General features: G+C 59.8%; 1 protein-coding gene and 1 long non-coding RNA gene across 3 annotated transcripts; one reads left to right on the forward strand and one right to left on the reverse strand.

Moving 5' to 3' along the window:
* Positions 1 to 384: 384 nt before the first annotated feature.
* PSMD13 (proteasome 26S subunit, non-ATPase 13) lies at positions 385 to 8,497 on the forward strand. The gene is made up of 13 exons (XM_006108751.3): positions 385 to 578; positions 1,705 to 1,783; positions 3,006 to 3,040; positions 3,113 to 3,168; positions 3,406 to 3,449; positions 3,617 to 3,703; positions 4,624 to 4,795; positions 5,619 to 5,698; positions 5,773 to 5,898; positions 6,461 to 6,523; positions 7,404 to 7,484; positions 7,628 to 7,744; positions 8,150 to 8,497. Exons 1-13 carry the CDS (start codon positions 484 to 486, stop codon positions 8,243 to 8,245), a joined length of 1,131 nt encoding a protein of 376 aa, XP_006108813.1. The 5' UTR covers positions 385 to 483; the 3' UTR covers positions 8,246 to 8,497.
* A 258-nt stretch (positions 8,498 to 8,755) lies between these two features.
* On the reverse strand, positions 8,756 to 13,218 carry LOC106695821. 2 transcript variants are annotated; one of them, XR_001346831.2, is made up of 3 exons: positions 13,169 to 13,218; positions 9,711 to 10,085; positions 8,756 to 8,933 (listed from the first exon to the last, which is right to left on the reverse strand). It is a non-coding gene; the product is annotated as an uncharacterized LOC106695821 (long non-coding RNA). The 2 variants fall into 2 exon arrangements; XR_002827740.1 differs by lacking the exon at positions 13,169 to 13,218 and having other exon boundaries at positions 9,711 to 10,564.
* Positions 13,219 to 15,817: the final 2,599 nt, after the last annotated feature.

The raw sequence follows: 15,817 nt of genomic DNA on the forward strand, positions 1-15,817 counted from the left end.
TCCCAATCTCCCTGGAGAAGGCTCGCCCTCGCAAACGGGACGGTAGACGCCCAGCTGAAGGCGGTTCCCAGCCGGCAGAGCTCCGCCCCGAGACCCCAGCATGAGTGCGCATGTCTCCCTCCCGCGCGCCCACCTCCTTCAGCCGGGGGGCGGGACGCTCTGTGAGCGCCTAGAGAGCAGGCCGCGCCCGCACGGTGTGTCCTGAGACACCACTAGGAACGTACTGTCACCGACGCCCTTGAGATAGGAACCTGCGGGCCACAAGGGCCGAGGCCACACAGGCCGTTGACCCCAGACGCGTACTCACCCTTCAGGGCACCAGAGGCGCGGTTACCCTGACAACCGGCGGACGCCCAGTGCCGCCGACGGCGCTCCCGGCGTGCCCTGCGCGGCGCGGCGCCGGAAGTGAGTGAGCATTTCCGGCAGCCGTCCCCGCGGCGCGGACTTCTCTGTGGCAGCGGCGTTCTGGCTTCTTTTGCCGACATGAAGGACGTGCCAGGCTTCCTCCAACAGAGCCAGAGCTCGGGGCCCGGCGAGGCCGCCGTGTGGCACCGTCTGGAGGAGCTCTACACGAAGAAGTGAGGCCGGGGCGGGCGCCGCGGAGGGGGCGGGCGGGGGGCCGGGCGGGCGGGCGCCGCGGAGGGGCTGGGGGCGCCCCGACCTGCGGGGGAGGTCAGGGCCGAGGGGCGGGGTGGCAGCCACGCGGACGGGGCCTTGGGGGCCCAGGGGTCACTGCCTTCGCCTTCCTGCCAAGGGGCCGTGCGGAGGTTCCGAGCTTGCTGGTCTCAGGAGAGGGTTCTGGGCTGCGCGGTGATGCCACCCTCGTTCCCCTCCAGCGAGCCCGCGCCTGGTTGTGGACAGCGGGTCCTGGCGTCCTGCGCTCGGCCTTGTCCTGCCGACTGCCCGCGGCCCGCTCCCCCTGGACGAGGGTGGGGGGCCGGGGGCCGGCGCGGGTATGCCTTTTCCGCGTTGACTCTGCATTTGGTTGCACGCTTCCTTTCCCTTCCCCTGGGAAATAAATGAGAATATACTTAGAGAAATATATATGTTTTTATTGAAGAGAGGAAGGGAGAGGTGTAGAAACATCAATGATGGGAGAGAGCCACCGGCTGCCTCCTGCACACACACACACACCCGGGGGTGGAGTCCGCGAACCCGGGCATGTGCCCTGACCAGGAATCAGCCGTGATCTCGTGGTTCACAGGTGGACGCTCAGCCGCTGAGCCACGCTGACAGGGCAGCACTTGGTATTTTTCAAGGCATTCTATTTGCATCCGTAAAAATTAGCCTTTGGTTTCAAACGTGCTGTCGTTCCAGAGGTTTTCCTGGACTCGCTCTCAGTCACCCCGTTCACAGATGAGGCAATGAGCCGGTGTAAGCTCCCTCCCTGAGGCGCTCGGCTGCCAGGTGGGAGAGCTGGGGTTTCAGCTGGAATAGGCACGATTCCAGAGTTCTTGTTTCCAGCCGCACCTCACAGGAACCCGGGGAGGTGGTCCGGAGAGAGGCTCTCCATTCATCGCTGGGGAGGCTGGGTCTCAGAGAGGAGAGGCGATCTCGGGGGTCATACCATGGAGGAGCGGAGCCGGGAAAGAACGTGGGCTCGGTGGCACCCGTCCTGGCACACAGTGGAGAGGTCACTGCTCCCGCACCAGGGCTGGCCGTGCCTGTGACTGGACATTAGTTTCTCGGTCTTACGTTTTTCAGGTTGTGGCATCAGCTGACGCTGCAGGTGCTTGACTTTGTGCAGGACCCATGCTTTGCCCAAGGAGATGGTCTTATTAAGGTAAGTGACTTGCCATGCTAGGTCACATGGCATACATGTGCTCAGAGACTCTAAGATCTCGGGGGGCTTTGCAATAACCATACGCTACACTGAGTCAGCAGTCGCTGTGTCAGGTACTGTTCACACATTCACTCTTCACAGCAACACTGGGAGACGGCCTTGTTGTGACCCGACTCTGTGCCGTAGAAGCAGGGCCAAGAGGTTTCGTGACTTGCCATAGATCGCAGCGAATAAGTGACGCACATTCTGTCTTCTAAATCCCTAACGTGCAGTCGTATAGCACGCTCCCGTATCTCGTTGTCAGAACAGGCGTGTGAGCACGTGTCTGCGGAGGCTCAGCCCTGACCTCCCGCTCGCTGTCTGTCCTTCAGAAATACTCCCGCAACACAGGGCCGGGTTTCTCCAGCATGTGGCCCATGCTCCCCCTGTCTGGCACATCTGGAGTGTTCTCCAGCTGCCCCTCTCCCGCACCAAACTTGCCACCTCTTTGCTCTGCATTCCTTAGAACCCATCACATTTTTGGAATAATCTTTGGAACCTCTCCCTTTGTTGTTGTTTTGTTTTAACATACATATTCTTTTTTATTGATTTCAGAGAGGAAGGGAGAGGGGAGAGAGAGAGAAACATCAGTGATGAGAGGGCATCATCGATAGACTGCCTCCTGCACAGGATGGAGCCTTCAGCCCAGGCATGTGCCCTTGACGGGACTCAAACTCGGGACCTTTCAGTCCGCAGTCCGATGCTCTATCCACTGAGCCACACCAGCCAGGGGGAGCCTCTCCCTTGGGCCGCTCTGCCTGTGTGCTTTGATTTCCCTTGCTCCTGAGTTCTTGGCGACACCATTTATTTGTCTCCACGAGGCCAGGGCCCCAGTGGAGCCTGGGGAAGCGCCAGGTGCTTGCTGAGTGGCTGGGGATCTGAGATGGGACCTCGTGAGCCTGCAGTCTTCTCATCTGCTAGGGTCCTGGGCCTCGTGCTGGGGGCCTGTTCCACTCAGTGCTTTGAGGAGGAAATGGGAATTGGTCTGCAGGAGACCCTTCTAGGGCCGGTATAATGCCCCAAGCTAGAGACAGCCCAGCTGGCTTTCGCGTCCATTGGTGAACGCTTATGTGAACCTAATAACCAAACTCGGTCTCCTGGGAAACATGCCCGCCGTGTGCGTCCCAGCTGGGTCTGCAGATGCCAGGCGTCCTGTGACTTTCTCCATGTCTTGGCTCCACAGCTGTACGAGAACTTCATCAGTGACTTCGAGCACAGGTACAACTCTGCTTGTTGACTTGGGAAAGGAAAGCGCTGGTGCCGTGTGCTGACGCTGTGCTTGTGTTTCAGGGTGAACCCCCTGTCCCTGGTGGAAATCATCCTCCACGTGGTCAGGCAGATGACGGGTGAGTGGCCCGCTGCTCACAGGGCCGGGTCCAAGTGGGAGCTGCTTCTGTGGCCTCGAAACATACGGAATGGAACTTTTTTGCATTTTGATAGAAAATATCCGGTTCTAATGTTTTTATCTTATTTTGTGTTCCAAACCTGAAGATTACCCCACTGAAAAGTGTGCTGGTTGGTAGGAACCAGCTGTAAAGAGCCCGTTGGTGGTGCTTCTGAGCTGGTTCTGCTTCCTTTTCTAGATCCTAATGTGGCGCTTACTTTTCTGGAGAAGACCCGTGAGAAGGTACGTGTGAAGCTTGAGCCAGACCTTCTGAAACACGTGTTTGTGTCTGTGCTCAGTGTCCACAGCCCTAGAGACCAGGCTGTGCCGCGAGAGCCACGCAGGGTGCGGGGGCCTTGCTGTGGGTCCGCTGCCCGCGCTTCCGAGGTTCCTTGTCTCCGCGTCTGTAGGTGAAGAGCAGCGACGAGGCCGTGATCCTGTGTAAAACCGCCATCGGCGCCCTGAAGCTGAACATCGGGGACCTGCAGGTCACAAAGGTGAGCTGAGCTCGCCATCACACAGGGTTGTCTGTGGTTTAAAAGGTTGTTTAAGCCCTGGCCAGTGCCTCAGTGGTTAGAGCGCTGGCCTGCGCACCGAAGGGCCATGGGCTTGAATCCTGGTCAAGGGCACCTACTGTGCTGCAGGTTCCAGCTCGGCCCCGGTCAGTGTGTGTGGGAGAGACAGCCACTCCCTGTGTGTCTCTCACATTGATCTTCCCCTCCCTTTCACTTTTTAAAAATCAATGGAGAAAATATCCTTAGATGAGGGTTAGCAACAGTGATAAAAAAAAACTACAGGGGGAAAATCCTATTTTCCCTCTTTTAACTATTTATTTAAAATAAGTGACAGGAAAGTTGCAAGAATAGCATAAAGCTCTCCTGTGCCCTCACCTCAGGTTGTTAGCATTCCCCGCTTTGCCCATCATTCTGTGTGTGTGGCTTTTTCCTCAAAAACCACTTGAGGGTAAGTTGCTGGTAAGTCGCCGTTACCCGCAAGCAGGACTCAGCGTGCTGACCCCGCAGGGGTTACAGCCTCCGCCAGGCACAGCCTGTGGCCCCTGTTGACCAGGGTCCGCCCTCCCGGTCGCACGCTGCTGCCCCGCCTCTTCTGCATCCTCATCATGTCCATTTCCTGTCCTGGAACTTTTTTATTTTTTAATCTATTGATTTTAGAGAGGAAGGGAGAGGGAGAATCATCGATCGGCTGCCCCCTGCACACTCCCTTCTGGGGGTGGAGCCCACAGCCTGGGCATGTGCCCTGACCGCGATTCGAGCTGGCAACTCCCCACCGAGCCCTGCTGGCTGGGCTGAAGTTCTGTTTTAACACCCAAATGCAGAGCAGTGTGCTTTTCATCTTGTCACATGTCACCTTACGACATTGTGAGTTAAAGGAAGGCCACCTCTCTCCCTGTGAGCAGGAGACCATCGAAGATGTGGAGGCGATGCTCAGCAACCTGCCTGGGGTGACGTCGGTTCACAGCCGCTTCTACGACCTCTCCAGCAAGTACTACCAGACGGTGGGCAGCCACGCGTCCTACTACAAGGACGCCCTGCGCTTCCTGGGCTGCGTCGACATCAAGGACCTGCCAGGTGGGCCTGCAGACGCCGCAGCGGGAGGGGCTGGAGGCAGCGGGTCTCAGAAGGCCCTCGGGGGCCGCACCCCTTGGTCAGGAAGCCGTGGTCAGAGCGGGAAGGTGGTGGCAGCCGTAGTTTCCCCGCTGTCCGTCCTTTGCTGTTTGATTCAGGAGGAATGAGCCTGACTGCCCCACCTCCAGGGCGTTGTCAGTGCCTGGACCCCGTCCCCGCCCTGAGACCCTCTGAAAACAGATGCTAGGCCCAGGGGAGCGAATGACAAAAACCTCCCACGGATTTGAGGGAGGAAAGAAAAGTGACCAGAGTCTTGGGGAGAGTGCAGTGAGTGTGTTTACAAAGGAAATTCCGGCAGATGTTAGAGGTTTCTCATGGTTCACGGTGGAAGCACCGAGACCAGCACCTCCTGAAAGTGTTAGTGAGTTGAATCACTGCCTCTCCAGCAGCACCGGGGGCAAGGCAGCCACTGTGTCGAGGACAAGGGGCTTGCTGGGTGGGAACAAAGGAGGCCAATTCTAGGTGGAAAGGGGCTAAGTGAAGTCTGTAAAGGGGCTCGCTCTCCCATCCGAGGGCCCGGGAGCACAGCGGGAACTGTAGGTCGCCATGTAGATTTGGGGGGAGTGAGGGAGCGAGTGCACTTCCCACAGAACCCGTGAAGGCGGGTCCCGCGTAACCTGAACCCAGCGCTGGCACCGGTGGCGCCTGTCAGCTCTGCTGTGGCCACCCCAGAACGTGCTGCCGCGCTTCTCCCTGTGAGGCCTTTAAGGCCGAGCTGGACGGGGGCTCGTGACGTGTGTGACGGGGGGTGTTGTTGTTGTCCTAGTGCCGGAGCAGCAGGAGAGAGCGTTCACGCTGGGCCTGGCGGGACTTCTCGGCGAGGGAGTGTTTAACTTCGGAGAACTCGTAAGTGGGCCCCGGGCACAGACGCGTCACCACGGGCACGGCGCGCTGCCAGCTAACCGGCTCTGTCCCCACAGCTCATGCACCCCGTGCTGGAGTCGCTGAGGGGCACCGACCGCCAGTGGCTGATTGACACCCTGTATGCCTTCAACAGCGGCAACGTGGAGCAGTTCCAGACGCTGAAGGCCGCCTGGGGCCAGCAGGTCAGTCCCGGCCGCGCTGCCTGCGCCTGTCTCTCCAGCCGGCGCTGGGGAGACCGAGGCAGGCAGCCTGCTCTCACCGGGCAGGAGGCCCCAGGCAGCTCAGGTGCAGCTGTCATGCTCCGCCCTGCAGACAGCGCCAGGGGAGGGTGACACAGGCCTCCAACAGAGTGATCTTGCGCGTGCGGAGAGAGGAGCGGGGCTGGGGTCACGAACCGTCTTGGGTGTCGTTCTGAGCTCAGCAGATGACTGTCCGCCTGGGCTGCCTCCAGGGAAGCTGGGAACTTGTCTTCCCTCAGGACAAGTCCCTGGAACTGAGGAGTGCTCCTCAGGCCCCGGCCCACCCGCCGCCCCGCGGCCGCCCCCTGCTGTCTGACAGGAGTACAGCCCTGCCTGGTCAGGTCCTTGTCTTGGGAAACAGCCTCCCGCTGGGCGCTGTTCTAGTCATTTCCTACAAAAAGCGAAGCCCGGGACCTGATGCTGGTCTGGAGCCTCCGGGCCAGTGCTGTGCAGGGCCCGCCTGTCTCTGTCCCACCTGCAGGTGACCTGTCTTTCTCCTTCACAGCCCGATCTCGCCGCCAACGAAGCTCAGCTTCTGAGGAAGATCCAGCTGCTCTGCCTCATGGAGGTAAGCGAGCGCCAGGACCCTCTGTGCCGTGAGGCTGGCAGGTGGCGCGGGTCCTGCCAACCCCAAGCCCTGGGTGCAGCTGAAGCTGGTGAATCAGCTAGAACAACAGTGCTGTCCCGCTGCCCCCCCTCCCCCCCCGCCGCTTTTCCTCCCCCACTTGCTCTTCTGTTTGTATTTGGGTCTCAGCGTCCATGACCTCCTCAGAGAGGCCTGGCTGGACCATCGGAGCTAAGGTGGCTGCCGCCTCCTGGCACTCGCCACTCCTTGTCTACAGCCCATCTGACTTTCCCGCTAGAGTTTGAGCCTTTTGATATCTTTTTCTTTTTTAATATATTTTTATTGCTTTCAGAGAGGCAGGGAGAAGGAGAGGGAGAGGGAGATAGAAACATCAGTGATGAGAGAGAATCATGGATCGGCTGCCTCCTACATGCCCCACACTGGGGATGGAGCCCACAACCAGGGCCTGTGCCCTGACCAGGAATCTAATTGTGACCTCCTGGTTCATAGATCGACGCTCAGCCACTGAGCCACCGTGGCGGGTGAGTTTGAGCCTTTTGAGAAAAGGGCCTTGTGTTCGGCTCAGTGCATTGTCCCCAGCTCCAAGCACCTGCTCGGTGTGAGCAGTGACTTGCAGAAAGCTGCCAAACGGCTAATCTTACCGTCTCACCTAAGCATTGGAAGCTGGTTGTTAATGAGATATGTGGCTAATGTTAAGGAAACTTTACAAAATAAAAACAAAAACAAACAACCAAAAAAAAAAAACCAAAGGAAGCTTTAGTGTAGAGGTACTAACCCATCTACATTTCCAGAGCAAGTATTGATAAAAGTGTCCTTATTGTTCAGTTCTCTGACAGTTCTTATTTGGGGAAATTTTTTTCAGATGACTTTCACACGACCTGCCAATCACAGACAACTCACTTTTGAAGAAATTGCCAAAAGTTCTAAGATCAGCGTGAACGAGGTATAGTGTTTGGACTGGGGCTGTCCCAGAGGGGCCGCGCTCCTGGTGGGGGCACCCTGCTCCCCGACTCAGACCACAGAGAAGCGGCGTCCTTCCCGGCATTTGGCAGCGCTGGCGCCCGCCTGACACCGCCCTCTGCGCAGGTGGAGCTGCTGGTGATGAAGGCGCTGTCGGTGGGGCTGGTGAAAGGCAGCATCGACGAGGTGGACGGGCGCGTCCACATGACCTGGGTGCAGCCCCGCGTGCTGGATCTGCAGCAGGTGACGGGCCACCAGGAAGGAAGCGGCGCGGGGCGGGCTCCTGCCGCGGGGCAGGGTGTCAGGGAACCTAGTTTAATGCCGCCTGGGACCTGAACCCTGTGTTTAAAAGCGATTGTGGTAACAGTGCTGGTCATGCTGGTGGTGCCCCTTAATCCTAAAATTGGTCCTCTGATCAGGTACGTTCCTGCTTATGTGATTTGAGCCTAAATCCGTCCTGCTCACATTTGCTGGAATTTAATCCTGTGGATTTCCTGTGCTTGCCGGCTCTCTTTCCTGCCAGCGTGTGAAATGTGGTGGTGGGGAGATGCCTGTGCAGTGCCGTGTCCTGCCCCCCACCCTCACCCCCCAGCTCGGGGTCCCCCCGTTAGGGCCCTTTTTGCCTCACTGTGTGCTCTCCGCCCTCAGATCCAGGGGATGAAGGACCGCCTGGAGTCCTGGTGCACGGACGTCAAGAGCATGGAGATGCTGGTGGAGCACCAGGCGCACGATGTCCTCACCTAGAGTCTTCCCAGCAGCGCCCGCTCCCCGCCATGGTCTCCCCGCCAAGGGCTCCCCACCGAGGCGGGTTCTGTTGGGCAGGACTGTTCTTCCTGTGAAAGCGGGACCGTGGTGTCTCCGGGCCCGCAGGGAGGGTGGGGCCCTCGGATCAGGAGGGTGGGCCCTGCGTGTGGGCATCTGCCCCCCTCCCCCCCACCCGTGTGAGCAGCTTCCCAGGTGGCCCGAGGACCCTGCAATAAACGCCTTTGGCATGTCCTCTCTGGTTTCCCTTGGCGCGCCCTCCAGGGCAGGCCTGTGTCTGCAGAGACGAGGCACGAGAGGGAATGGGAGGGTTTGGGGGGAAGTGGCTTGGCCTCCCCTCAGAGGAGAGCGTTCCTGCACACGGGATGGGCGGGGCAGGGGCCGGGGGCCAGGGACACCCCCTGCCCCAAGCCAGCGGCTCCTGTGCCAGGACCCGAGTGCCCTGTGCTGAGTGTCCGGGAGGTGGCGCACGTGCATGAACACAGGCGAGCGTTCGGTGGGGGAGGGTTTAATGAGAGCTCCCTCCCATGTCCACGGCGGCAGCTGCCCGGCCTCGCTGGGCAGAGCCTCACTCGGCGGAGCGGCTCTTGTAGCTCTGCAGGTGGGACAGCACCCAGCCCGAGGGGACCATGAAGCTGAGGAAGGTCACCACGAGCGCCGCAGCCTGCTCCTGCGTGGGAGAGCGCACGTGAGACGCCGGCCCAGCCCGCCCGGCCCCCCCGACCTTGACTCCCTCCCGGGGCACTCGGTGCTGGTCAGGGCCTGCAGGGCGGCAGGCAGCCCAGGTTCTAAGTTGCTTGCAAACAAGGACAGGGCCTTGGAGTGGGGGGTCCTGTTCCAGACCCGGGGGCGGTGGGGCTCCCTGGATCCATGTTCTCCCTTCAGGGCGGGTTCTGAAGAGGCAGCCCTACTTCCCTGGTTTCCTCCTGGAACAGCCTGGGCCCTCCCGTGTCCGAGATCGGGTGCCAGATGGGGGCTAATCCTTTTAGCTTCAACCCCCAGAGGCCTCAGGCAGAGCTCCGGGCTTCGCTTCCTAGCACATGACCTTGGGCCGGTGACCTTCCTAGCCGGGTGACTTAGGCTGGAAACGGGTCTTGTCTGCTCTCCCCTGGCCCTCAGCCCACCCTCCCTTTCATGGGTGACGCTGCAGGTCCCACAGCACCTCCCAGCTCAGCCTCAGCACCTGCCTTGGCAGAGGCAGTGGGAGCCTGAGAATAGGCCCCAGGGACAGCTGGCTGCCGGGACCCTGGCTGCATTGGGACAAAGCCCCGCCCTAGGACAGGCCCCGCGCCCGCGTCCCCTCCAGCAGCACCAGGCCTGGGAGGACGTCCCCTCTCCCTTTACCAGCCTGGCTTCCTGGGGCCCACCCTGGAACCCGCCTCATCCTGAGAACTCTGGGACTGCCGGCCCTCCATGGGCCAGCCCCTGCCACCTCCCGGGTACTTACGGAGGCAGAAGTGGGTGTTTTGGCCGGCTTGGCGGAGATATGCGCCTTGGGGACCACGCAGGCCCTCAGGGGGGCTTGCAGCAGCCTGATGGCGGGGCCCAACCTCATGTTGCTGGTCCGAGCTCCGAGTCCTGTGCGTCCTGTCCCTCGCTCTGCCCTCTGCTCGCTGGGCCGGGCTTGGGCTTTTTATAGCTCGAGGGGAAGCCGCAGCTGCCCCTCCTGTCCCAGGGCTTGGCAGGAAGGTCGCCTGGAGCCAGCCTCAGGCCGCAGCCTCGGGCACGTCCCCCTGCAGGGGCTCTGAGGGTTCCAGCTCCTTGCAGGGCAGGCGTGGCCCTCCCAGCAAGGGCTCCCACTCCTCAGCGGAGCCTGTGGGCGCTGCAGGGAGAGCAGCACGGTTTAAGGTGGCTCGGATGGCGGCCATGATGCCCGGGAGCTCTTGCTTTGGCATTTCTGGCTGAGCTGCCAGGTGTCCCCAGAGCTCCGCTGCCCCCTGGGCACAGCACGTGCGTGGCAAGGAGCTGCCCAGTTGCTGGCCTGGGCGACCCCTGCCTCCGGCCCACGTGCAGGTTGGGCACCTGGGGTGGCTGCTGGCTCAGGCACCCAGCCCCCAGCAGGGCGGGCGCTGGCGTCCCCGCCGCTCTCTGCGGGAACAGTTATCCGGAAGCTTGTTTCCTGCTCCCTGGAGACGCACCTGCAAACATCGCCCGCCCAGCCAGGTCCTTGGGGAGGGCAGGGGGCCTTCCTGTCCCCACGTCCTGCCAGACGCCAAGGCCATGTCCCAGCGTCCTCGCCAGGAACTCTGCAGGATGCTGGGTCCTGGCTGTCCTCCCGCCTCGTCCAGGCCCCGTGTGACCTCTAGCAGCCCTCCACCCTCCACAGACCTCATCGGGCTCAACCCCTAGCTGCGCCTGTCCACCATCAGGATGCATGGATACCAACCCTTGTCCCCATGGGGTCGAATCCCCGAGGCCCTGGGCCTGTCTCCCACCTTCAAGCCAAGCACCTTATCTGTCTGATGCTCACACTCACACCTGGGCCACCACCGTGACCACACCCGCTGACTGCACTCCCCACCCCTGTCCGGCCTTGAAGGGTCCCCCACAACCCCACACAGCAGCCGGGACGATCCCAGAGCAAGCGGCCCGTTGCTGCCCGCGCCTGAGGGTCCAGCCCTCACGGCCACGCTGCAGCAGCTGCCCCTCTGCCCCAGGGCTCCCGCGTGTGTTCACCTGTGTTCACGTCCAGGCCCGGGTCCGGGGGCATCGCTCGGGCATGTGCTCGTGTAGCCGGACACGAGGCCTGTGAGGACCAGCACTCGCTGCCTCGCGGCTGAGTTTGGGGCTCGGGCCTGTCTGGCTCAGCCGGCTTCAGTCCTTGTTGGCTGAACAGATTGAAGTAGGAGAGGGCGGGGGCCAGAACTGGGTCACATCACCTCCCAGGGACCTGAGCCTTAGTGTGGACTGTTGGAGGCCGCAGCCCTGAGACCAGGTGGGCGTGGGCACAGGCCCGGGGGCTGAGAACCACATGGACAGCCGTGGTCACTAGGGACAGTCGTGCCCCAGCCAGTTGGCGTTGCTCAGCGGTTAAGTGTCAACCTATGAACCAGGAGGTCACGGTTCAATTTCCGGTCATGGCACATGCCTAGGTTGTGGGCTTGGTACCTAGAGGGGGGCGAGCCGGAGGCAGCGGATCAATGATTCTCTCTCATCATTGATGTTTCTCTCCTTCTCCCTTCCTCTCTGAAATCAATAAAAAATATATTTTTAAAAGAAGAATGCCTTAAAAAAAATGGTGAGTTGATGACATGACTGCATCACCTGAAGAACATGTTTACTTTTACTTGTTGCCAAGGTAGGGCTGGTTCCGGGCCCGCCCCTGCCCCCCTGTGGCCTGTGACCCAGGCAGGAGCCGCGGGGGGCCGAGGAGGGAGCTTGCTCAAGTGTCACCTCCAGTCAAGCCGGGTCCCTGCCAGTGCAGGCCGGGGGCTCTGCCCCCTCGGAATAATCCTTCCGCCTGAAACGATAATTACAGCTTTGGGGAGCAGCTGGGGGTGAGGCTGTGGGTTAGACAACCAGTCGCCCAGCCAGGTGGCTCTTTCTCAGGTGAGGCCTGCTGAGCGCCCTCCCCCTCTTCCCCGCGTGGGTGGGGTGGGGGGCCGGCAGGTGGGGCAGCAGAGTGCCTGCTGGACAGCAGCTCCCAGCAGGTCTTGGGGGTGAGGGTGCCCCAGAGACAGAGCCCCTCCCTCAGGCCTGGGTGGCCCCCCAGCTTCAGCCTCAGCCTCAGCCCTTCCCACCCCGCATGGCCTTGGGGCCTTTCCTACTTTACAAGCGCAAACCTGCCCCTTCCCCTTGACCCGGCTTCGGGCCACAGCAGCCGGAGCTTCAGGCCTCGCCCTTACTCACTCAGCTTTTCCTCCCCAGAACCACTTGTTCACACCAAACCCTAGAGCCCTGCTGCCCACCCCACACAGAAGCTCCCGTCCCCCCGCAAAGCCCATTAGGTCCCCACAGAGCAGGGCCATGTCCGGGCTCCCCCTGCCCCGGGGTCTGCCGACCTGGAGGAAGCGAGGTGACCCAGAGAGGAGAGATGGTGGCCATGGGGGTCACATTGGACAAGGGAGTGAAAGGCTCTGTGGGTGCGGGGGGATGGGGGCCCCTGTAACACTGGGGGAAACTGAGGCTTGGGGAGGGGGCCGGAGCAGGACGAGCTGTCGAGGCGCCGGAATCCTCCACTCACCTCCATCTACCACCCTCCCACAGCCATCTGTCTGCCCAGATCTGTCTCTCCCGCCCCTGCTGTGTGTGGGGGTGCGGGGGGGGGCAGTCATCGTGCACTGTCGCTCACAGGAAAGCCGCAGCCCCCCGGAAGGTCAGTGCTTCATGTGGCCCTTGGCACCACCCTGTGTCTGAAACCTGGGGGAGCAGAGAGAGGTGATGGGCAGACCCCCCAGCAGACCCAGGGCCCCCCAGCGCCGTGCGCGCTGACGTTCACGCGTGACTTCCATCGCACAGCGGGTTCTCAGCGTGTGCTCCGGGCCCGCGGCACCGGGAACCTCGGGGTGTCCCCTCCCCCCGGGGAGTTCTGATGCACAGTCACGTTGGAGGCTGCTCTCAGGTCACATAAAAGCAGTGCTTCACCCCTTTCATTCCAAACTAAATGGCCACGTCCGGAGAAACCAAAACCTCACCCAGGCTGCAAACTCAGGCCCTTCCTTTCACCTACAAAAGCATATGTCCGCCCGCCTGTGTGCCTCAGGGGTTGAGTGTCGACCTAGGAACCAGGTCACAGTTCAGTTCCCCATCAGGGCCCATGTCCGGGTTGTGGACTCGACTCCCGGTGGGAGGTGTGCAGGAGGCAGCCGATCCATGATTCTCTCATCATTGAGGTCTCTCTCTCTCTCTCTTTCTCTCTCTCTCTCTCTCTCTCTCCAATAAAAACATTTTATTTTGTAAACATACCTCCACTAAGTATGTCTTCAGTTTGGCAGGATTTCCTGGAGCTTTGGGGCTCGTGGGTGCAGACCCTGGGGCGGCCCGGCGGCCTGGCCTCACCCACCTCTGCGCCTCCCTCTCTGATGCTCCGCTTCCTCTTCTGGATCCTGCCAGCGACAGCGTGTCACAACCCTGACGGCTTTGTTGGTGCCACGGTTAACGTCCTGTGTTAGCGTGGCAGGGCCACGATGCTGATATTGGCTCCAACGCTATTCTGGATGTTTCTGTGAAGGTGATGTTTGAACAAGAGTAACAGGCCACTTATCCTGGTGGACTCTGAGTCTAGCAGATGACCCTCCACAGCGTGGGGCCTCGCCCAGTCAGTCGAAAGACGTAGAGACCAAACTCTGAGCTCCCCGAGGAAGACAGCCAACTGCAAGCCCGGCCTTCCCAGGGCCCCAGCCGTCTCCCCACCCTCCCCCCAATAGAATTTGGATTTACCAAGTCTCCCCAGTCACGAGCCAGTTCCTTCAAATAAATCTGCATGTACATCTACATTATGTCTACGGTCCTGCTGGTTCTGCTCCCTGGAGAACACTCACTCACACGCTCACTATGATGCGTTTGTCACAATCAATGAACCAATATGGACACATCGTGAACTCAATAAAGCCATCCTGCACTCAGACGCCCTCAGTTCCCCCGAATGCCACCCCCCCCCCGCCCCGGGACCCGCCCAGGACCCCGCCTGACATGTAGCGTGTGGGCACCTCCTGGCGGTGCAGCTTCTCGGGCTCTGGATTTGAGGCCTTGGCCGGTGGAGAGGAGCGGCAGGTGTGCCGAGGGCGCCCTCTGCTGTTCTTGTCGGGATTCGGCTGACGCTGGATTGGGAGGATGACGGGTGTGTGTGTGTGTGTGTGTGTGTGTGTGTGTGTGTCAAGCACCCTCTTGTTACACCATCCAGGGCACCATCGGCAGGACTCACGGTGCCACGTGACCTGAGCACCCCGAGGTGGGGTTTGTCGTTTCTTTCTTCTCCTCTTCCCACCCTGTTCTCTCTGGGAGGACACCCGGGCTCAGCCACGCTGCAGGACCACGGGAGGGGGCTCCCCCTTGTGACAGAGCGGGGGTGGGGGTGGGGAGAGCTCCCCAGTAATTACTTGGAATTCTTCTGCATGGGAGATATTCTCCCATTTATTATTATTCTTTATACATATATATATTTAAGGTACATATTTATATTTTTTTATTTATTGATTTCAGAGAGAAAGTGAAGGAGAGATAGAAACATCATGATGAGAGAGAATCATGGATTGGCTGCCTCCTGCACACCCCCTACTGGGGATCGAGCCCACAACCCGGGCCTGTACCCTCCACCGGGAATCGGCCGGTGACCTCCTGGTTCATAGGTCGACACTCAACCACTGAGAAATACCAGCCGGGCAATATATATTTTATTGTTGATAGTATTACAGATATCTCCCATTCCTCCTGCTTTATTCCCCTCCTCCCAGCCCCTACCCCCCCCCCCCCCAGGTCTTCACTACCCTATTGCCCACGTCCGTGGGCTGTGCATGTAAGTACACTAGGGTCCCTCGGCCTGACCTGCGCCCTCTCGCAATCCAGCTTGGGAAGGACCATGGGAGGGCTCCAGGGCATGTCCAGCCTGTCTCACCCAGTCCTGATTGGCCGGACCCCAGCAGCAAGCTAACTACCGGTCAGAGCGTCTGCCCCCTGGTGGTCAGTGTGTGTCATAGCGACTGGTGGAACGGTCGAACGGTCGCATGAACAGTCAGACACTTAGCATATTCCACTTTATTATATAGGCTAAGTTCTTTGGTTTATCTTTTCTCATCCCCTCAACCTCACACTGAGGCATGTCAGTCTGTTCCATGCCTCCCTGCTTCAGGTCTTATTTTGTTGGTCCATTTATTAATACTTACTAGAGGCCCGGTGCACGAATTTGTGCACAGGTGGGGTCCCTCAGCCTGGCCCTCGATCAGGGCCCATTGGAATCAGGCCGGATGGGGGGAGGGGCTGTGGGAGATTGGCTGGCGGCGCCCCCATTGGGCTGATGGGGGGGCCAGCTGGCTGTGGAGAGGGACGAGGGGACGTTGGCCAGCCGTGGGAGGTTGGCTGTAGGAGCACACTGACCACTAGGGGGCAGCTCCTGCATTGAGTATCTGCCCCCTGGTGGTCAGTGCGCATCATACCAACTGGTCCACCGGTTGTTCCGGTCATTCGGTTTTAAGGGTCGCTTAGGCTTTTATATATATGGATTATTTGTATGCATTAGTTATGTGTCACATGCTGGATTCTAATCAGTACGACTTAAGTTTGTTGCTCAAATTTTCCATTTGGGGCATTGGAAATTTTTTTCTTTTTTTGGGGGGGGGGTTGCTGCATCCATCTGGTATACCCTTACCATTATGGAGGTTTTTCTCTTTTATTTGTTTGAGCACTTCCTTACTTACTGGCCTATAAAATGCTCCAGACTCATCTTTTTTGTTTTATTAATCCTCACATGAGAATATTTTTTCCATTGCTCTTCAGAGAGAATGGAAAGGAGGGAGGGAGGGAGAGAGAGAGAGAGAGACATCAATGTGAGAGACACATCGATTGTTGCCTCCCACACGTGCCCGACCAGGGCAGGGAACAAACCTGCAACCCAGGTAC

This window comes from Myotis lucifugus, unplaced genomic scaffold (assembly GCF_000147115.1).
Source record: "Myotis lucifugus unplaced genomic scaffold, Myoluc2.0 scaffold_3397, whole genome shotgun sequence".
NCBI lineage: Eukaryota > Metazoa > Chordata > Mammalia > Chiroptera > Vespertilionidae > Myotis > Myotis lucifugus.

What these genes read in the sequence shown, in the direction of transcription:
- PSMD13 (XM_006108751.3), top strand. Translation starts at nt 484, where the DNA reads ATGAAGGACGTGCCAGGCTTCCTCCAACAGAGCCAGAGCTCGGGGCCC. An exon ending in CGACATCAAGGACCTGCCAG is followed by an intron (nt 4,796 to 5,618) that starts GTGGGCCTGCAG and finishes TTGTTGTCCTAG; the next exon opens with TGCCGGAGCAGCAGGAGAGA. An exon ending in AGGCCGCCTGGGGCCAGCAG is followed by an intron (nt 5,899 to 6,460) that starts GTCAGTCCCGGC and finishes TCTCCTTCACAG; the next exon opens with CCCGATCTCGCCGCCAACGA.